This window comes from Nyctereutes procyonoides, unplaced genomic scaffold (assembly GCF_905146905.1).
Source record: "Nyctereutes procyonoides isolate TBG_1078 unplaced genomic scaffold, NYPRO_anot_genome, whole genome shotgun sequence".
Lineage (NCBI taxonomy): Eukaryota > Metazoa > Chordata > Mammalia > Carnivora > Canidae > Nyctereutes > Nyctereutes procyonoides.
In genome coordinates, this window is record NW_026575049.1 from 31,599,588 (window position 1) to 31,621,663 (window position 22,076).

General features: G+C 43.7%; 2 protein-coding genes across 2 annotated transcripts in view; one reads left to right on the forward strand and one right to left on the reverse strand.

Annotated features, from left to right (window-relative positions):
• The window catches only part of SYN3 (synapsin III), a 455,217-nt gene that overhangs the window by 133,174 nt on the left and 299,967 nt on the right, over positions 1 to 22,076 (forward strand). The window contains exons 5-6 of the mRNA XM_055328319.1: positions 11,036 to 11,192; positions 14,670 to 14,759. Of these exons, the coding sequence (XP_055184294.1) occupies positions 11,036 to 11,192; positions 14,670 to 14,759 (247 nt within the window). The remainder of the gene's footprint in view (positions 1 to 11,035; positions 11,193 to 14,669; positions 14,760 to 22,076) is intronic.
• Positions 16,648 to 22,076, reverse strand: part of TIMP3 (TIMP metallopeptidase inhibitor 3) — a 57,923-nt gene continuing 52,494 nt past the window's right edge. Inside the window, exons 4-5 of the mRNA XM_055328322.1 lie at positions 21,644 to 21,765; positions 16,648 to 20,567 (exon numbers count right to left, since the gene is read on the reverse strand). Of these exons, the coding sequence (XP_055184297.1) occupies positions 20,370 to 20,567; positions 21,644 to 21,765 (320 nt within the window). The 3' untranslated portion in view covers positions 16,648 to 20,369. The remainder of the gene's footprint in view (positions 20,568 to 21,643; positions 21,766 to 22,076) is intronic.

The following is a 22,076-nucleotide window of genomic DNA, read 5'->3' on the forward strand; positions in this document are numbered from 1 at the left end:
GAGCATGGTGGGTAAGAGAAGTCAAGAGATCCACTTTGAGGGAGGCTGATAACATGGGACCTGGGTGCAGGGAGTTTGAAGTGCTGAGTATTCAGGTGGGTGGACAGTGCTGGTTGCATGGTGGTTATGCATGTTGGCTTTGAATCACTCGAGTCTCTAGTGGACGTTGTTCCTGCTTTGCTTAATCTCTCCATGCCTTAGTTTCTTGAAAATACTCTCCTCCATGCAGGATCATGATGAGGATCAAATACAGCATAATTAAAAGTTTAAAAATGATTCCTGGCACAGGGGAAGTGCTCCGTAAATCTGAGTCATTTTCACCCTTGCCTGTGAGTACAGGGTGGCCAACGTGCTGAACAGAGATGATTCCATAAGCAGAGAACCAACGTGGAAGCTTGGACAAGAGCCACAGGAAGGGAGAAAATGATGAAGTAAGGAGCCAGGAAGAAGCAGCTGGGAAACAATGGGAGAGGGTGTCTTTGAGGCAGGGACGAAAGATTTGGGAGGGGAGGACAAAGATCATGCTACAGAGGCCATGGAGGAGCTTTACAGCAAGAATTCACCACTGGGGGAAATTTACCCCCAGAAGACTCTTGACAATGTCTCCAGACATTTTTAGTTGTCACAACTGACCTTGGGAGTGCTATTTGCATCTAGTGGTTGGAGGCCAGTTATATTCCTGACACCCTACAATGCACAGGACAGCCCCCCCCCAAAAAAAAGGATTATCCAGTTCTCAATATCAATAATGCAGAGATTGGGAAACCCTCCTCTAGAGAGCCATGAGGTTCTCAGATTTGACTCATGGTTACATCACACGATGTATGATCGTGGCGAGTTTCTTAACTGTTCTCTGCCTCAGGTTTCCTTGTCTGGAAAATGAGGATAACACCTGCCTCCTGGGACTGCTGTCAGACTTCAGTGAATTAAGATATAGAGAGGGCTTGGAATGGAGGCTCATGGTACATTAGTTGTCATTAGAAATCAGAGAAAGTACTGAGGGGGGGGCACTTGGCGGGATGAGCACTGGGTGTTATGCTATATGTTGGCAAATTGAACTCCAATAAATAAAATTTTAAAAAAAGGAGTCAGGGAAAGTGAGGGCATAGCAGAGGCCATGGTATCTCAGTTTGACATTTTAGAGTGACCTCAATGTGGTTTCATAGAGGTAGAGAGGAGGCTGATCCAGATGCAGAGGGTTGTGGAGATGGGTTCATGGGAATTGGGGCTGGCAAGCTTAGACTGCCCTGTCCGGCAGTTGTAGGAATGGAAGAGAAGAGGCTAATTAGATGACTGCCAGGCCAAGTGAAAGGGCTTGCTTCACATTGATTTCTGTATTGATGCCAACCTAAAGTTTTGGCTGATGTCCAAACCATATTGTAATTGACCCTTGAACATGTGGATGTTAGAGGTGCTGATCTCTTGCACAGTCAGAAATCTGCGTATAACTTCCAACTCCTTAAAAACTTAAGTACTAATATCTTATTGTTGACCAGATGCCTTACCAATAATGTATACAGTTAACACTTGTTTTGTATGTTATGTGTATCCTATACTATATCCTTATCATAGAGTAATCTAGAGGAAAGAAAATATTATTAAGGAAATCATAAGGAAATACATTTGCCTTATTGTACTATATTCATTTAAAAAATCTGCATATAAGTGGACCTGAGCAGTTCAAACTTATACTGTTCAAGGGTTAACTTGGTCAATGGAAATTTTCAAAACAAAAGACATCACCTGTAACCTTACCACCTTAACACATTAGGAAGTTTCCATCTCCTCTTCCAGGACCAGCATTTTTACTGTGTGCCCTTTTCTATTGTTTTATGTCACATGAAATTGTCCCATAAGCATTTTCCATGATGTTCCATCATTGTTATATTTATCATTTTTTTTCCAAAATGAAGATAACCTCATTGTTTTTTCCTGGCTGTTAAAATGTTCTGTTCCCCCCTCCTTTTAATGCAGATAGTACCAAAACGTCTGAAGAATATAACTCCCATTTTCTACCCCACCCTTCAGAGATAACCAGACTAGCATTTTGGTAAATATCCTTCCAAACTAATCTCCATGCATTTATTGATGTGTTGATTTGTTAATTCTTTCATGTAAATATGAACATTCTTTAACCGTCATTTCATTTTCAGCCTTAAGGCAGAAGTTTCTAATTGTTGGGGTTGGGATTGTTGTCTTGGCAAGTGGGGAGGTGGCTGTGGATGGGCACACCCAAGAGCAGAGGAAGTCAGGAAGCTCAGAAAGTGGCTAGGAGGAGGAAATGCTGACTAGGTGTGTGGTATACCCGTGTCCTGAGGCTGCTGTGTCCAAGCACCACAGTCTGGATGTCTCAAGCAAGACAGATGTCATCTGGCACAGTTCTGGGGGCTGCAAGTCTGTAACTAAAGTGTCGGGAGGGCCACACTCCCTTCTCAGGGATGCAAGTGAGGGTCCCTCCTTGCTTCTTCCGAGCTTCTCATGGTTGCCAGAAGTTCCTGGCACTCCTTAGGGGTGTAGACGTATCATGCTAGTCTTTGATTCCTTTGTCACATGGCATTCTGCTCTTCCTGTGTCTGTGCCCCAGTTTCCCTCTTCTTCTAAAGACACCAGTCCTGGGATGAGGGCCCAGCCTACTCCAGTGTGACTTCATCTTGACTGGATTAAATCTGCAAAGACAGTGGTCTAGTTTCATTCTTCTGCATGTGGATGTCCAATTTTCCCAGCACCATTTATTGAAGAGACTGTCTTTCTTCCAATGGATCGTCTTTCCTCCTTTATTGAATATTAGTTGACCATAAAGTTCAGGGTCCACTTCTGGGTTCTCTATTCTGTTCCATTGATCTATGTGTCTGTTTTTGTGCCAGTACCACACTGTCTTGATGACCACAGCTTTGTAGTACAACCTGAAATCTGGCATTGTGATTCCCCCAGATATGATTTTCTTTTTTAAAATTCCCCTGGCTATTCGGGGTCTTTTCTGATTCCACACAAATCTTAAAATAATTTGTTCTAACTCTCTGAAGAAAGTCCATGGTATTTTGATAGGGATTGCATTAAATGTGTAAATTGCCCTGGGTAACTGACATTTTCACAAGATAAGAAGCTTTTGCACAGCAAAGGATGCAGTCAACAAAACTAAAAGACAACCTACAGAATGGGAAAAGATATTTGCAAATGACGTATCAGATAAAGGGCTAGTTTCCAAGATCTATAAAGAACTTCTTAAACTCAACACCAAAGAAACAAACAATCCAATCATGAAATGGGCAAAAGACATGGACAGAAATCTCACAGAGGAAGACATAGACATGGCCAACATGCACATGAGAAAATGCTCTGCATCACTTGCCATCAGGGAAATACAAATCAAAACCACAATGAGATACCACCTCACACCAGTGAGAATGGGGAAAATTAACAAGGCAGGAAACAACAAATGTTGGAGAGGATGCGGAGAAAAGGGAACCCTCTTACACTGTTGGTGGGAATGTGAACTGGTGCAGCCACTCTGGAAAACTGTGTGGAGGTTCCTCAAAGAGTTAAAAATAGACCTGCCCTACGACCCAGCAATTGCACTGCTGGGGATTTACCCCAAAGATACAGATGCAATGAAACGCCAGGACACCTGCACCCCAGTGTTTATAGCAGCAATGTCCACAATAGCCAAACTGTGGAAGGAGCCTCAGTGTCCTTCGAAAGAAGAATGGATAAAGAAGATGTGGTTTATGTATACAATGGAATATTACTCAGCCATTAGAAACGACAAATATCCACCATTTACTTCAACGTGGATGGAACTGGAGGGTATTATGCTGAGTGAAGTAAGTCAATCGGAGAAGGACAAACATTATATGTTCTCATTCATTTGGGGAATATAAACAATAGTGAAAGGGAATATAAGGGAAGGGAGAAGAAATGTGTGGGAAATATCAGAAAGGGACACAGAACATAAAGACTCCTAACTCTGGGAAATGAACTAGGGGTGGTGGAAGGGGAGGAGGGCAGGGGGTGGGGGTGAGTGGGTGACGGGCACTGAGGGGGACACTTGACGGGATGAGCACTGGGTGTTATTCTGTATGTTGGTAAATTGAACACCAATAAAAAATTATTTAAAAAAAAATCTGCAAAAGACCTAATTTCCAAATCAGGTCACATTGATCAGTAACAGGGAATAGGACTTTTGTACCCCAGTGTACCTTTTTGAGGGACACAGTGTACCTCATAACATGTAGGATCCCTGGAGTGATGGAGGAGGAGAACGGAGCAGGGACAGAGCAGTGAGGACTCCTCTGAAATGAAAGGGAAGGAAGAGACAGAGAGACAGAGATTCTTGAGGCTGAGAAGGGAGATGAGGAAGCCTCCTTCCTCCAGCAACTCATGTCTGTGTTTTATTAACCTCCTAGTGGTTCACAAAGGGGGCCCTGGGATTCATCGAGAGCAGCGGCCATCCATACGTCCCACAGGGCTCCTTCCCCACCATCATCATACTGTGCAGCTGGCAGCTGCCGTGCGGGCCCCACAGGCCTCGCTGCAGCATCCTGTTGTCTGCTCCCTGCCAGACTCTTGGTTGGCTGCCACCTAATTTCTTTTCAGCCTGGACTAATTTCTTACAGTCCTCAGGCTGGCGGGAAGCATCCCTAATTCTCAAAGCCCTTCCATATGGCCCTCCATCTGCAAAGTATGCACAGTCTCCTCTGTTGTATCCTTGTTGCAGGACAGTGGTCCACAAGCCTTCAGGAGCATGGAGACCATTGCTGTGTTTTGATCTCCTCCCTTCTTCTCAGGACACCTGTTTTTGCTGGTGTCCTCAGTTCTTTTGGTCTCCTTTTTCCAGATGCCATACCCAAAGTTGAATTTTCAGAGGTGGAGGGGGACAGAGGATTGAGGAGTGGTGACACTTCTGAGGAAACTTGAAGCCTCTCTGCTGGTGGACGCTGATATCAGAAAGTCCACAGCATTCCCAGGTATGCCTGGGGTCAGATCTGAATGTGATGGGTAGCATGTGACCAAAATGAGCATCATTGATCATCACACTTTGTCATCTAGAAGCTTGGGGAACAAGGGATCATTACAAAATTACAGTCAAGTGGCTGAGAATAATGAGGCTTCTGATTATTAACTTAGGTCCCAGGCAAAGCCTAGCCAAGATCTGTTCTTGCCACCACAGGTTTCTGCATATTTGAGGGAAACATTATACTTCTCTGATGGTTAAAAGTCACTCAGCCTTTGGCGTCCTGCCTCTATACACTGCCTGAAGCATCCCATAATCTCCTGGCACTGCATCACCTGTCCCATCTCTGCCATTTAATTTTATGTTGTCTTTGGTTTCCTCTCCAATACTGACAGCCACTTCTGAGAAAGATCTGGAATCAGGAACCCAAATAATATAGCTCATATTAAGTCCAAAGCTGAAAGAACAAGAAAAGCCAGATACAGGCTCCAGCCAGGATGTGGGGTATTGAAAGAGGCTTTCTTGCCCAAGTATGAAAGATGCAGGGCTTGGACTCAATGGGACTATTGAGACAAGGAGGCAAGAAGAGGCTCATGAGAGCCATTAGAACTTCTTACCCAGCCTCATCTCTTGCTACCACCTCATCAGACCTTGTACTCCAGCCATGTAACAATTGCAAACTTTGCCACTTCCTCCCAATATCAGAGCAAGAGTAATGACAAGCACTGACCCAGTTCAGCAGTGTAGACAACAAAGGGAACTTAATAGGTCAGATAGCTAAGAAGAAAAAGATGGGTACAGGGGCTGTTCCCTTTACCTGGAACACCTGCAAAATGCTACCCATGTGACAAACCCATACTCTTCCTTTAAGACCCAAGCCTTCTGGCACACGCTGATCCACCCCCACCCCCAGACAGAGTTGAATGCATCTTTGGTCCACCTTTGTATGCTGTACATGCTTCTGTTATTTCACTTACTTCCTGGTACACTTCATGAATCCTAGTCCTTTAAAACTTCACTCAACTCCTCTTGGATTGTGGGTGTCCTTGCTTTCAAGGATCATGTCCTTGTCATCTCAAGGTCTCCAACCTCTACCGGGGTGTTTGGCCCACTGTGAGGGTCTGAGAATTGGTGGCTACATCCTTGGATGTTGGGGTGATATTAGGATGTGGCCTTTCCCTGGCTGGAGAGGGTGGAGTACTGGGTATGAAGAGAGGCACTTCGTGCCATAGGTCGCCTGACTCAAGTCACTAATTTCTCTGTGTTCCTTTCAAATCCCTCATACCACAGGCTGTCAGGAGGGACCCTGTACATTCTATGTAGCAGTAAATTGCAGCATTTGAACTGTAACACATTCCTGGTTTGCCCAGTTATATCACTCATAGAAAGTGTTTATTTTTTCACACATTATACCTGAGAATGTTAAGAGGTCATGAGGTTCATCTTGAATTCCTTGGGGTTAAAACTTTCTTGATGATGCTAACCTATCTCTGGGAATCAGAGCATGTTCCCTGGTAAAGCAGTCCCTAGTTGTTAGGGTCACATGATATATCCTGGCAGGTCTGGCTATCAGCACCAGCTCTCTTTTCTAGAGCTACAAGTAAAGAGGTCCCTACCTTTTGCAGTGGTTATTTCACTTCATGCCCATTCATTTTCCCCCTCATTTACACATGCATTCATTAACTTAGTCATTCATTTAAAAACATTAGTATGGTCTATTTTGTTCAAGACAAGACAGTTCAATGTTCTCATTGAGCTGTCATCTTTAGAGGGAAGAGCAGATAATAAAAAACTAAACAGATCAACAGGAAAAATAAAATTGCCACAAGAGCTGTGAAGAAAGGAAAATAGGGCAATATGGGGTTTGGGGCAAATTTCAATAGAATGAGCAGGACAAGTATCTTTGTGGAAATGAACCTGAGCTGATGAGTAAGTGATGGGAATGAGACCTCTGGGGCAACATTTGGGGAAAAGCATACAGGAAGAGAGAGTTAGAGGAAGAGGAGGTGTAATTGTGGCTCAGTGAAGGTGAAGGAGAGACAAAGGTAGAAAGTGAGGATGGAGAGGTGGGCAGGGGCTCTGTTGCCATGGTAAGAAGCCTAGGATCTGCTCTCATAAAGACTTCAGAAAGCTTTTAAACAGGGAAGGGGTATATAATTTTGAAAGAGTACTTTGAATATAGCATCTTGAGATAGATCTCCAAATCCTTAAAGACAAAAAGGAGGTGACCACTACTTTTATTTCAAAGAATCAGAAAGATTCCAATTGAGAGATTATTTTTAGAAGTCCTGGAGAGAAAGCACATTATAATATCTGGGGCTGGTATTGGGCCGTCCCAGGACACACCCTCGGATACTCCTCTTGGAAGATGATCTTTGGAAGTGCACCCTCTTTCTCTAGATAGCCAGATTTCTCCCCCAGGCTATGTCTGTCTTATGAGTTCTCCACAAACAGTGAAAAAACTGGCAAACTAACCAGCATGAGACCTTTAATTGTTTCCTCCTGGGGCAGAGTGGAATTATCCCCAGTGAGACACCAGGTTTACTGCCGCTTGTTGTCTGTGGGAGAGGCCAGACTGCTGGGAGTAAGGGGTGTCTCATTGTGAGAACCAGGGCCCTGGAGGACCCTCTGATTATCAAAACAGAGAGAGAAATCAAAAGGGAAAGACTGTAGATTTGACTAGGTGGGAATGGAAAATGGGTTTATATGGTTTTTTGAAGATGCACAGACAATAGAAAAAAAGACAAGCAGACAGCTAGTAAAAATATTGCCATACCAGATGATGTGATAAAGTTAAAGAGAATCATCCTATACACAGAGCTCTGTGAGCAGACTTTTACAGAAAAGAAAATGCACACGGTTAATGAAAGTACTTAAACTCACTAAAGTCATAGAAATGCAAACTAAAACAGCAGTGGGGATACAGGGTATTTTGGGGGAAGTTGCTTATCAAATTAAAAAAATGTATTTTTCAAAAACTGCTGTGGTGGTGAAGCCATAATGATATGGACACTGTCATCTGCTATTGGTGGCTTACACCTTTAGAAAGGGGGCACATTTAGATACTTAAAAATCTTTCGTACCCCTTAAGCCAGTAATCCCACTTCTTAAAATTTATTTTAAGATAGTTTAAAAAGGAAGGCATTGGTTTGTATGCAAAGATGTACATGTGTGAAGTGTTGGAAACAGCCTACTTGATAATAGTGGATGATAAGTTGACTTCATTATGGTATATACATTTAGTAGATTGTTAGGTGGCTGTCAAAAGTGATATTTTGGGGGACGCCTGGGTGGCTCAGTGGTTGAGCGTCTGCCTTTGGCTTAGTGCGTGATGCTGGAGTCTGGGGATTGAGTCCCACATTGGGCTCCCTGCATGGAGCCTGGTTCTCCCTCTGCCTCTCTCTCTGTGTCTCTCATGAATAAATAAAATCTTTTTTAAAAAAAGAAATGATATAAGGGATTTTTCTCTGAGTCAAGAGTTACAGATAATTTTGTTTACTTTGTGTTTTTGAAGGTTTTTTTTACACGATGAACATATATTCCTTTTCAAATCATAAAGAAACAGAAAATGTTTTTTTTGTTTTTGTTTTTAGAAAATGGTTATATTTTGTTAGTGCCATCTGTTGTCATCAGATCCCTGTTAGAGACACAACACTCCTTCCTTCCTTCCTTCCTTCCTTCCTTCCTTCCTTCCTTCCTTCCTTCCTTCCTTCCTTCCTTCCTTCCTTCCTTCCTTCCTTCCTTCCTTCTCTATTGCTGCAAGAGCCAGTGAAGTGGAGCACAAATAGCAAGAAAACCAGAGGAGAGACCTGGGTGTTACCTACTGCTCAGGCATGGTTTTGCCTGGGACACATCAAGGCCCTGCTGTGGTCCTTTTTTTTTTCTTTCTTTGGTATATTTTTTATTGGAGTTCGATTTGCCAACATGTAAGCATAACACCCAGTGCTCATCCCATCAGGTGCCCCCCTCAGTGCCTGTCACCCAGTCACCCCATCCCCCTGCCCACCTCCCCTTCCACCACCCCTTGTTCGGTTCAGCTATGGGCCTTAGTTTCCCCATCTGTAAAATACATTAGTTGGACTGGTTCAGCTCCAAGAATGCAATAAGGATATAAACATAATAATTCCAAGCTTCTAACCCAACTCTGACCCTAACTACAGAGTGACATGATTGACCATTTCCATGAACACAACAGTGTCAGCCATTCCCAAGATACCACCATCCACCTGGCTCCCCTGGGATGAGTCACAACTTAATGGGGGGGATCTCTGCCATTTTCTTTAGGGATTAGGGGGTGATTTTTGTGTATATCATTCCTTCACCACGCACTTATTACACCTCTGCTCCCATGGTGCCAGGCCCTGGGGTTATACAAGAAGACCCAAGCTCAGAAAGATTGAGAAATGTCTGCACCTGCAACACATTCTTTCCTTCTTTCTCCACTGGGGCAAGTCCTTTCCATTTGACCATTATTTTAAGTTACATTCAGTTTATTTGAAAGAGAAACAGTTTATTTGAAGCTAAATGTCTAACTCTTATGATCCATAACCCAAATGGATCATACCATTTTGAGTATAAACCACCTACATACTGTGAAACTGATTTTCTTGTATGACCTAGAAGTGAGGAATCTTGATATAGATGGATCCTTGGGCAGTGTGAGTAAAACAATGTTTGAATTTACCTGGAGCCGTGTGACGGAGAGAAGAGTATATGCACTTAGAGTGAGATCACCTGAGTTCACACATGGCTCTCTTATTTCCCAGCTTTGTGACTTGGAGAAGTTCATAACTTCTCTGAGCTGCATGTTCCCATCTATAAAGTGAGGAAATAGTCTCGATCTTACCCAGGTCTGCTTGTGGGTACTTATCAGGATTATGTCTCCAAAGGGGCCTAGCAAAGAGCCTGGCATATTCTTGGCCATCACATTAATGCCCTTGCTGCTTTCCAGAGGTTGCTACTTTAAAGGGACAAGACATGTTTGAAGTATATAGGATATATAAAGCATACATATTGTTTCTATATATCTGAGTGCATATACATACCATGCCGCATGGTGGTTGAGAACTAGGGCCATGAGGCTGCAGGCACCTGACCCTGCCATGTACCTGCAGCATGTCTTTTTGAGCAAGTGACTTAATCTTTGTGAGTCTCAGGGTGCTGTTGACACAAAATGAACAAACCTTTTAGAATTTCTTTAAAAAAAAAGAGAGAGAATTTTATTCAAGCCCAAGTTAGGACAGCTGCCCGGGATACACAGTCTTCACAAAGAAGAGAGTGCTCTGATAAGGGAACATTTGATGTAGGTTTCTATACATATTTTGCATAAAAAGTTGCAAATTATTAGACAAAGAACATTGCAGAAAGTTGCTGGCCTATCTTAAGTTTCTAATATTGGCAGGGCTGTATGACTTGAGTCTTAGGGGAACCAGGAAGTTTTTTACTTTTTCTTATCATTTATGTTCAGAATACTCCTTTTTGATTATTTTCTTTAACAAAGCAGATGTCCACTATGTGCTCTTGGGGCAGAAATAGAGCCTGTACTTTGAGGTTTTGCCAAGTCATTTTGACCTTGGTAAATGTTGGAGTATAGCTTCCCTGGGAGCGCAGGAGCAGGACCCACAAACAGTAAAAGTTGAAAATTTCCTTTATCAGTGCTCCTCTGTAAAATGGAATTGCTGGCAGCTTGCCCACGTTCTTGGGCAGTTATGAGGATTCAGTAAAGTAATATGTATTGCCTAATAAAAATGGAAGTGTATTCACTGAGTAATTTCATACATTTTCCTCTGATTGTAAATGAATATTTATTCAATGTAGAAAATCTAAAAAAAAAAAAAACACCTAAAAAAGAAACATGAATAAAATATGAGTTGTTTTCAGCCCTTTTATTTTGTAGCTGCTGTGTGTTTGCATCTGACTGTCACCATTCACACTCCCCCACCCCATCCACATTCTGAACTGAGAGCTCCTGGCTGGCCCCCACCATGCTGGGTCAGTGCTATCCTCAGCAGGCTGTGGCCCGATGCCCTGGTGTTTCAGCAATGCCCCATGTAGTAATACTGCTACCGGCCCCTCTCTTTGCAGATCCTTCAAGCCAGACTTCATCCTAGTCCGTCAGCATGCCTACAGCATGGCTCTGGGTGAAGACTACCGAAGCCTGGTCATTGGCCTTCAGTACGGAGGGTTGCCTGCCGTCAACTCCCTCTACTCTGTCTACAACTTCTGCAGCAAGCCCTGGGTGGTAGGTGATGGGTCAGGCTGACCTAGAGTGAAGTGGGTGGCAGTGGGTGGCCTCCCAACCTTGAAATGGGCCCATCCTCCAGCATGCAGGCCTCAGTAATGGATCTTTTTTAAGCAACTTAATAAGTAGATTGGACCCCAGGTCTCTTCTGTTAATTATTGCCTAGCGAATATTCTATAACAACATAGTATGAACATAGTATGACATAGTGTTATCTTATAATAACATTAGTGGTATACTATTCTTACTAATATTAAATTAGACCATTTTTGTTAGCAGTGGGCACTATTTATTGATCTCTTACTATGTACCAGAAAACTGTAGCTGCCCGATGCTCAAACTATTGCTGTCCGGTGAAGTGGACATCATTACTCCATTTTGCAGAAAAAGAAGCTCAGCTTCAGAGCAGCTAAGGAACTCACCCTGGTCATGTAGACCAGGAGGGGTGAAACCAGAACTCGAAGCCATATCTCTCCAACCCCCAAGACTTGATTTTCCCTGCTTTGTAGTCATTAATAGAGTTCATCCCTTGATTTATTTGAATCTCCATTCAAATGTTACCTGTAAGAGAGACTTACTAGGATACTACTCCTCCATTCCCCCAAATACTCTCGATACCCTTATCCTGATTTATTTTTTCCCCAATAGTTATCTCCATATAGAATGATAGATTTATCCATTCTTTTGTGTATTATCTGTCTTCCCCCCCTAGAAGTAATTCATTCATGCAACAAATATTTATTCAGCACCTACTATGTTCCAGGCACTGTTCTAGTCCTAGGAACATGGCAGTGAGCATATCAGACCATAATCCCTACCCCATAGATCTGGTATTCTAGTGAGCAGGGGCACATGCAGTATATTAATAAATATCCCAAATATATAATAAGTCATATAAACACCAACAGGGAAAATAAGGCAGGGAAGGGAGATAGGAAATATGGAGCTGTGGATATGTACAGCATGCTCTGTGGAGCTCTAGCCATCTTGTCTCTTGTTTCCCTCTGCTTGGTCTCTTGGTGGTAGGACAGTGATTAAGAACAGGGGCTATGGAGCCTGATTGCCCAGTTCCAGGAGCCTCAATTTATGAGCTGTCATCCTGAGCAATTTGCTTAACCTCTCTGAGTTTATTTTCCATATTTGTAAAATGATGATAATAATAGGGTCATCCTGGTAGGGTTATGAGTGAATACATTTGGCTGGCACAAAGTGCACACTCAATACATGGTGACAATTATATTCATTCAGTAAATATTGAGTGCCATCAAGGTCTCTGCAACATTGGCATTCAATATTTATTGAATGAATATATACATTAATTTAGTATATATGAATAGTTTTTAACCACTGTTACCATGGCTCTGGTCTCCTCATTCTACCCTGAGATCTTTGGCCTATGGCATCCCATATTTGATGTCACTGTCTGGAAAGGGTCTCGATGGTATTGGCCCACACCCCTTGTTTTTCGATGCAGACATCATGATGATAGCAGCTACTGTCCATCAGCACTGTATGCTGTGCTGAGCCCTTAACATACATATTGTATTTAATCTTCAGAACTACCCTGACAAGTACATATTGCTAATATCTCCATTGTATGGATGAGGAAATTGGAGGTAGGCATCTCCAAAACTTGTGTGCTTGATCATAGACTTATTTTCTCTCTCTCTCTCTCTCTCTCTCTCTCTTTCTCTCTCTGGACTTCAGCATCCTTATCTGTAAAATGAAGGATCTCCTGTGATTTCTCATATTTCTGAGGTCCCTCAAGCCCTCTAAGTGGACTCCCTGTGGGACCACATCTGCAGATTGTACCCCAAGAGTTTGCAGACCAATTCTAGCCTGATGCAAAAAGTTACCCATTCTGTCTGAGACATTAGTGTTGAGTTACTCCTGAGTCAATCTGGTGTAAGACTTACCACCCCTGCTAGCTATTGGGCATCCACCTTAGGCCACAAACTGTAGCTTACTCCTTCTTCCTGATCAGAATTTACCATACCCTTTACACTTATGGCCACCAGGAGTTCCCTTTGTTTCTGGGTAAATTCCAAGCTCCTTGTTCCTGCCTTTAAAGGCTCCCAGTGGTCTCTCATGAATCACCCTCCATCATCATCTCTCATTGTTCCCTGTACCCAAGGCCACAGCTATGACAGCCACTGTCTCCAGGACACTAGTCTCACTACACACCTGGAGTACCTTTCCATCTTCTCTTGTGTCATCTGCTCCAGGGAGTCATCCTGACCCCTACTCAGTCCCTCTTCCAGGCCCCTCAGTCCCCTTGCTTTCCTCCAGCAAGACATCATTATCTCAGACATCTGTCCACACTATCTCCCCTCAAGGCCTGGTCTCCCATGCTCAGCTTGTTCCAATATTAAAGCACAGTGCCGAGCACAAAATGAGCTCCCAAGGGCACTGAGTGGTGTGGGGTAATGGAAGAAAATGTAAGTCCAAGGCCTGCCTTCCAGGTGCTTACCCTCCAGCTCTGGGGATGGCAGCTACCTCTATGGCAAAATAAGGCAGTGCTGAAACAAGAGGAGCCAGGTATGGAAGGAATACAGCTCAAGCAGTTGGAAATGAGTGCAATTGTAAAAGCAGAAAAAGAAAAAAAAGAGTTGACTCTTGAACAGTGCAGGAGTTGGGATGCCAACACCCAGTGCATTTGAAAATCTGTGTATAACTTTTGACTCCCCCAGAACTTAAGTACTAATAGCCTACTGTTGACTGGAAGCTTTACCAATAACATAAACAGTCAGTTAACACAATTTAATGTTATATGTATTATACGTTGTTTTCTTACAATAAAGTAAGCTAGGGAAAAGAGAATGTTATTAAGAAAATCATAAAGAAGAGAAAATACATTTATAGCACTGGCATATAGCATTTATAGCATTTCAGTATTTACTGAAAAAACAGCTGTGTATTTAGTGGACCTGTGCAGTTCAAACCCATGTTGTTCAGAGGCCAACTTTATTTATGATTAATAATAATATCTAACATTTGAGTGTTCCTAGGGACCAGGTACAGCTTTTCATACATTGTGTAATACTGGATCTCTTTTTTTTCTCCATTTACAAATGGAGTGACTTTCCAGGCTACACAGTAAGTGGTAGAGAATTTGAATCCAGAGTCTACACCATAAACTGTCATGCAGTACAACTTCTCTAGAAAGGCTTTGCAGGCTGGGGACATGGCATGAATGTCAGCAGGTTATGCTTGTGTGAAATGCTGACAATGTAGTAAATGTTCACTAAATGTAATTTAGCTGAATTTGGTGGCCTGACAGGAATGAAGGGTTGATGCACCTAGACGATTGAAAAGATGAATTTCCAGCCAAAGAATCTTGTTTTCATCCTGTAAACAGGGACTGACTAGTGCAGCTCAGCTCAGAATTATTAGATACCTGAGGCCTGAGATCGAGTGGGAAATCCCACCATACTATATAAAGATGATTGACCAGTACTCTTCGTCCTTCTTTTCTAGTTCTCTCAACTCATCAAGATCTTCCATTCCCTGGGTCCTGAGAAGTTCCCACTTGTGGAGCAAACATTCTTCCCCAACCATAAGCCAATGGTGAGTGCCCTTTCTTACTCTGATTACCTTCATGATACAGAATGAACACAGATGTCCAATTTTCCATCCCTTTGGTTGGATGAGTAGGCTGAGGGGCCACTCCCTCACCACCTGGGCTCTAGGGAAGAGCTGTGATGTCCTGTAGGAATACCTGGCTTTCCTATGGAAAGGATTAACTCTTTGGGTAAAATTTCAGGTAGCATGGCAGATGGCAAAGGTAGATGGCATTCCCTGGGATGTCGGGTATTGTCAGCAAATCTGGGGACAATCTGAGCTGTCATTTTGGAGCCAAAGGTTGGTAATAAGGATAAAAGATATTTCAAAGTTTGGAAGTTGTTTCCCTTGAGCACTGGGCAGACCTGGTTTCAACTCTTATTTTAATAAAAACAGTAATATTTTATTTGTGTTGATTGTTGAAGAGCAATTCTCTGTATGTTCTCTTTGCATGTTGACTTTTGGATGTACCTGAGGTTGTCTCTGGGAAGTGGTTGGAGCTTCACTTGGAGCACATGGTAGAGCCTCTCATTTGGAGGACAGCTGGGTGGGAAGGTTAACATCTTTCTGAATAGGGTGGTGAACTCTCCATCCTACAACCAGAAGAAATTGGGTGGAGGAGTTCTGTGCAGCTGGAAATAACCTGTGATGCATCTGCTTGTGTGTTTTGGTGGTCTTCCTAAACTGATCAAAGAAATGCAGGGCCCTGGCCCCATGCTTGCCATGTAAGGAATGTGAATCTTGGGAAACAGGGTAGTTAATAGGGTATCCAAATGTCTCAGCTGGGGACTGTGGCCTGTTTGTAGAATCCCAAGCTCAGGCTGCTGACCTAGAAAATTCTGTTTTGAGACAATGATGGGTAGGACTTTAGGCTCCAAGAAGGAGCAGTCTAAACAGGCAGAGAGGTTTTTCCATTGATTATCTTTTCCTTCTATCTGATCTGGTAAGAGTCATCAAATCCAGGATATGCTGCTTGGATAAGAAGGGTTTGTGGAACCTGGCATATTCCAAAAAAGCGTGAACACAGTAGAGAAACTTCAAGGTTTATTAGCAAACCAGAATGAGTTTGAATCCTAGTCTGCCAGCGTACTAGGTCTTGAGCAATGAATGGTCTTGGCTTCCTCTGAGTCTTGGCTTCCTCTGAATCTTGACTCCCTCAGCTGGAAACTATGGAGGACAGTGGGGCAACCTCATTGGGTTGTTGAAGTTTAATGTAATCATATAGAGAGAGTGCTGTACCTGATATACAATTGGTGATCAAAGTAGACTAGCTTAAAATAGGGGCAAAAGTTATACCCTGGAAAATTGTCAACAATGGGATGAAAGTTGGGTGAGGGGTCTGCAGCCAACCCAGCCCATTGAGGATGACAGATCCAGTTGTAAGCTCTGAGAGGGGCTCACCTGCTAGTGGGACCTCTTGATTTCCTGGCATTCCCAACTAGGCCAAGCCATAGTTGGAATTCAGGTAGGTATTTGGCATCAGGTACTGATATTTGCAACCTTTTGTTCTCACTTCCGTTGTGTAAGATTCTTAGGAAGAAAACAGGGAAAGCCACACCAGGGCTTCCGACTGGAAATACCTGTACTACTTACCAATAGTTAATTAGATTGAGATCTGGATTCTGTAGAGTTATGGAGAACCCTGACCATGGAATCAGGGAGCAAGCTCAAGGCTGGATTAGCAGTCAGAAGGAAATCTAGAAAGCCTCTCCTGAAATCGCTCCTGTCTTGAGAAAGGACTGGAGCTGGGTAGGCTGAAGCTGTAGAAGTGGATGAAGGGAGGAGAACATCCATGGGCCTGCAGCCAGGACAGGAGGGACCAGCTTCCAAAGCCCTCTGCTGTCCATATTACCCTTAAGGACAGTCAGGATAAACAGGCAAGAGACTACAGGTGTGTGATAGAAATAAAACCATTTTACTGTTTAGAATAAAGGACACACTATAAAAAGTGAACATTATGCAACATTACAGACAATATACATTCACGGAATATAAAATTCATAAATAACATGGAGGAAAACTGTAAACAGTGCTACAAAATTTAGCAACAAATACATTCCTTCCAGATAGGGTTTTCTCTGGTTGGTTTCTCTCCATCACTTCTGGGTCTCAGGACAGCAGACTGGCTAAGGGGAAAGGTAAGAGCCTGGGAGAATCTATGAAGCCCCTCCCCTCAAAGCATGACCTGGTCTTTAAGTTCTTACCCTCCTTCACAACTCCCAAGAGCCAACTTGGGGATTGTTGACATCCACCTCCCCTACACTCCCACATTTTTTTTTTTTTTTTTTTTGCTTATAGTCATCAGATTTTTAAAGTTGTTTCTTTGTGTAAAACTATTGTAGTGATCTTTTTCTTTTTGGTAGCCAGGAGACAAACACTTGGGTGCCAGCCTGGGGTAATCCATATTGGCGACCATCAAACACAAGATGAAAGGCTGGAGCAGAGGAGGGTACTATCTCCCAGGAGACCACAGTGTCTCTGAGACAGGATTGTTCCAATAAGTCATTTGTTTCTTTAATTGCTCAAGAATCATCATATGAAAAATGGTGCTCATGGGCTGTATCTCAACTGCCATGATATAGGCCTGGAGCTGAGTGACAGTAAAGGACAAGAGTCTCCAGCATTATCTACTAACCAGATGGAGCACAGGTCTGAGAGGAGAGAGGCTGGGTATAGTGCTTTCTGGATAGGGAGGCAGAAGAGATGGCCAGATGAGGTCAAGAGATCTTGGAATCATAGCTCCCATGGCCCTGGATTTTTAGGAGAAATCATGGCTTCCTAATTGGGTGGTCAAGTTGGGGACAAAGAATGGGAATGACCAGCAGACTGCCCAGTGCCAGTTGATACAGAGCAAGGACATGAATGTAACTTGCTGTTTTCTCTTCCTACTTCCTACTCCAGAAAGCACTGGGTTGCCAACAAAGGGAGGAGGTTGGAAGAGTCTCAAATGCTAGTTGCTCCTCATTTCTCCAGTTTGCCAGTCAAGCTGCCTGCACAGTAGAAGTATTTTACCCTCCATTCCACGTTAGAATTTGATTCAGGAAAATGGCGGCATGTGGGTTTCATTTTTTTTTCTCTTAAACACAATGTACACATATTAAAGCCTACACATGACACAAGATTTAGCAAAATAAAACGTTCACGATATGATTGAAATACGGAAGTGTCTCAGCTACATAAATGATTTTAAATTATACAGTAAGTGAACAGGTGAAATAAACAAAGCTATAGCTTATAGAAAGCTCAAAAACCGCCCTCTGCCAACATTGCTTTGCAAAGGACCCTTCTTTGCCCAGGACCTGCTGTTCTCTTTGCCAGGGCCTGACAGATGGGACTGTGGTTCCACCAGCATTTCTGCAAGGAAACTTCAGATATGACTCACTCTCAGGCCTCACCCCAGGTCCCGCCTTGTGTGAGTGGAGGTGGCCCCACCAGGGACCAAGAATCACCAATGCTTCATGGAGGGGATGCTGATGTCCATTTGTGGGAGGCACTTGTATGGGTTGGGTCAGGGGGTCCACCTTATAAGACTTCAAGGTTGAAATCAATAAAATCTCAGAACACCAACGCTGGGGCTTACTCCTTAAAAACCACTGGCCTGCTGACCTCAGATCCTTTTGCTTACACTGCTGCATTGAGAGGGACAAAGCCTCCCATTTTTCACCTGCCAGATGGCATGATCATAAGGTAAAAGATATAGGATAATAAAATAGATCCCACAGAAGCCAGATGCCTATACTGCCTTCCCACTGAGGAGTTCTGACGAACACCTTGCCTGGGCATTTGTGCGTGCGTGCGTGTGTGTGTGTGTGTGCGCAAGACATCACAATGTGTTGTCTGCTTTTTTTTTCTCCTATTTCAATTGGCAGCTCTGTTTCCTAAAGTGGAATGAACTGAAGATACAAATACTAAGAGGATAAATACCCATAATCTGAAAAAAAGAGAGCAATCATGTTAAATGTCACCCCTACCATCCCCAAATCAGTAAAATATACATTATCACCTACTCTTGGCATCTCACTTTCAACACTTAAACTTAAAATACTTTTATTTAATCGGATAACTTATATTATAGTTTTATTTCAAAAAACACAACAAAAACTCTACAGCGGATTGCAGAGTCAGGCTTCCCCAATGACCACCGATTTTAATCCCATGAGGTAAGGACCTCAGGAATGGTGTTCGCCCACCAGTGAGCTGGGGCAAAAAGAGCAGGCTGTTCCAAAACCCAGGAAAGTGGCCATCTAGCTGAGGCAGGACACTTTGCAGCTTTCCCTCCTGTGCCCAGACCCCTGACCCACACTAACTCTCATCTCCCACCTGAGCTAAGCCAATAAGGCAGTTAAATGAAGGCCCCAAACATGAAGCAGGAGAAAAAGAGAGGGACAGAGGTCAGATGACCCCAGTTAGAAGGATGTTGAGGGTGTTCAGAATTTCAAATTTTAATTAAAATGAAAAAAAAAGTCAACTTGGAATGTCATGATTTTCTTCAAACAAGCAATGACAACAAAATAGAAGAGATTACACTACTGGCATATTTAACAGCATTGAACAGAATTCTGTGTCCTGTAAAAAATTAGCTTATGTCCCCGTGTGGGTATATGCAAATGTGTATACAAACACATCCCCCTAGGTGAGCTAAACCCTACTTTGGAAATAGTACTCTCTACCCAAATCTACTTGGCTATATCTGTGGATAGTGTATGGTGCATGTATTCCTCCAATTTACATAAAGGTAAGCTCCTGGCCAAATCTACCAACGAGTTTTCCAGGAGGAAGTCTTGTGGGAGATAGAGAGAGGAAAGACATTCATCTCAGTCTTTCACCTGAGCTTTTGTACAAGGCAGGCAAATTGCCTCCTAACCTCAGGCAGATGTTTAAGTCTTCATCAACTAAGAAAGTTCTGTTATTCTGGTCTGGCTGCTTACCCCAGACTCAGAAACATCTGGTCAACCCAAGCGGCACTGGGCTGGGGGAACTGTGTGTGCTGTATCTTCTCAGACCCTCTCCTGCAGTCTCTTTCTTCCCTCCCTCACTCTTATGTGCAGACACAGACAGACACAGTCTGGTTGGGACATGCAGTAGCATCTCCTCAGTGTATAAGATCTTCTGTGTACCTTGAGTCTATCTGCTTGCTGCCCTGGACTGCTCCTAAAATGGTTCACCTCTTAACAACTTCCTTGTCTGTGTCTTTTATGTCCTGGGGTGGAGAAGGGCCAAGAGAAAAGGATCTTGGAGATGGTGAGGTGGGGAAGAAGAGAGAGGGGTATGTGTTACAATGCCCAAATGGGATAGTTTTTCGATTTTTGTTTTCCTAAAAAAATAGATTATATTATCACGAAGAAGAGTGTACATTCCTCATTCTTCCTGGCATGGCACCAAAAATTCCCACGTGGAAATGGGTGATGTCAAGGCCAAAAAGAACGGGTAGGGTGGGGCCAGGAGGATGGTTCCAAATAAACTCCATATGACAGCATAGACTTTTCCTTAAGTGTTCGAAGTGCTAAATTTGCAAGAAAACAGGCACTAATGTCATTGTCATCATCTGGGAAGAGTTAGTGTCCGAGGGAAGCTCAGCGAGAAGGGAGGGAGGTGAGGTGGGGCAGGGTCTGGTGCTCAGGGGTCTGTGGCATTGATGATGCTTTTGTCTGGGGGCGCCCATCCTCGGTACCAGCTGCAGTAGCCACCCTTCTGCCGGATGCAGGCATAATGTTTGGACTGGTAGCCAGGGTAGCCAAAATTGGAAAGCATGTCGGTCCAGAGGCACTCGTTCTTGGAGGTCACAAAGCAAGGCAGGTAGTAGCAGGATTTGATCTGCAATTAAATAACAGCCAATGGTTGGTGGGCTCTGCCATGGTGGACCCAAGCCTGGTATTTCCTCAAGTCTAGATTCACACCAGTGTAGGTGGAGCCTAGGCACATCACTCCCTTAGTAAAATAGAGTAATATTCACTAACACTTACTAAGCACTATTGTGTACCAGATATTCTGCTCAGTGCTTCTATGTTATTCTCTTTAGTTCTCATAACAGATTTATTTCCTTTATAGATGAGAAAACAGAGGCTCAGAGGGGTTAAGTAACCTGCTCCAGGTTTCACAGCCAGAGAGTGGTGGAATTAAACATTTGAGAGAACCTTTCCTTCTCAAATGGCAACAGGCAAGGATGTATGATCTCAGCTGTTGTGGGAATTGAGGAAGTAAGATTAAAGCATAAAGTATGGGCATCCAGCTGCCCTAGGAGAGAAATTGGACTCAGTGAGCTGTGTGACCTAGGGCTAATTAACTTAAGCTTTCTGAGCCTCTGTTTTCTCATCTGCAAAATGAGCAGAGTGGTAATTAAAACCGTACAGAGTTGTTATGAGAATTAGTGAGAGAATTGTGTCGCTCACTCCCACAGCAGGAAAGCTGTGTGCCATGGCGCTGTGCTTGAGTCAAGGAGTTGGGCCTGATTAAAGAGTGACCTTCTGCAGCATGTGGTATCAGCAGTCCTGAGCCAGCTCGCCCACCTGCGGCAGGGGCCACCAATGAAGCAGCTGCCCTGGTAAGCCCACTTGGGACTGCTTGACAGGACCTGAGCGTAAGGATCTTATACCTGCCACAACCTTGAACTACAGGAGGGGCCAGGGGTGTTGAAGAGTCCTTGTGCCCCAGTAGCTGCCAAGTGGGCAGCATGGAGACACCAGATTCCAGCAGAGAGGCATTCTTCCCCTGCCTTCCTCATTGCTCAGCCTGGGAGCAACATTCCTTACCACCCTTGTGCAGACCTGCCCTTCTGCCCTGGCCTGACATGTATGTCCTCCATACAAGGGCTGGGTGCCCAGTACCGCAGGAACTGGTGTTTCTGGGGCTGTGAGCCAACACTACCCCTGCCTGCCGTCTCCAGGGCTTACCTTGCAGTTACAGCCCAGGTGATACCTGTAGTTGAGCCCCTTGCGCTGGGAGAGGGTGAGCTGGTCCCACCTCTCCACAAAGTTGCATAGTCCTGTGTACATCTTACCATCATAGACGCGGCCTAGAGGAGAAAAGAGGACAAGGGGAGACTTGTTTTGTCCAGAGTCCAGCCACAGGTGAAAGAATTCTCACGTCCTTAGACCAGGTACTGTGCTAAGTACTTGCCAGTCCTATGATTTTATTTCATCCTTCCCAATACCTTTGAAGCCAAAATCTGCCCCCATTTGCAGAAGATCTTAAACCCATGAAATTCCAGAGCTGGGATTAAGGCTAACTCATCCCTTCTCTCATCAGTGGTTTCTTGGTTTTGGTCTCATTTTTTCCTTTTCTACATTGACTGCTTGAAGGTGGGCAGCTTTCAAAGACAAACCC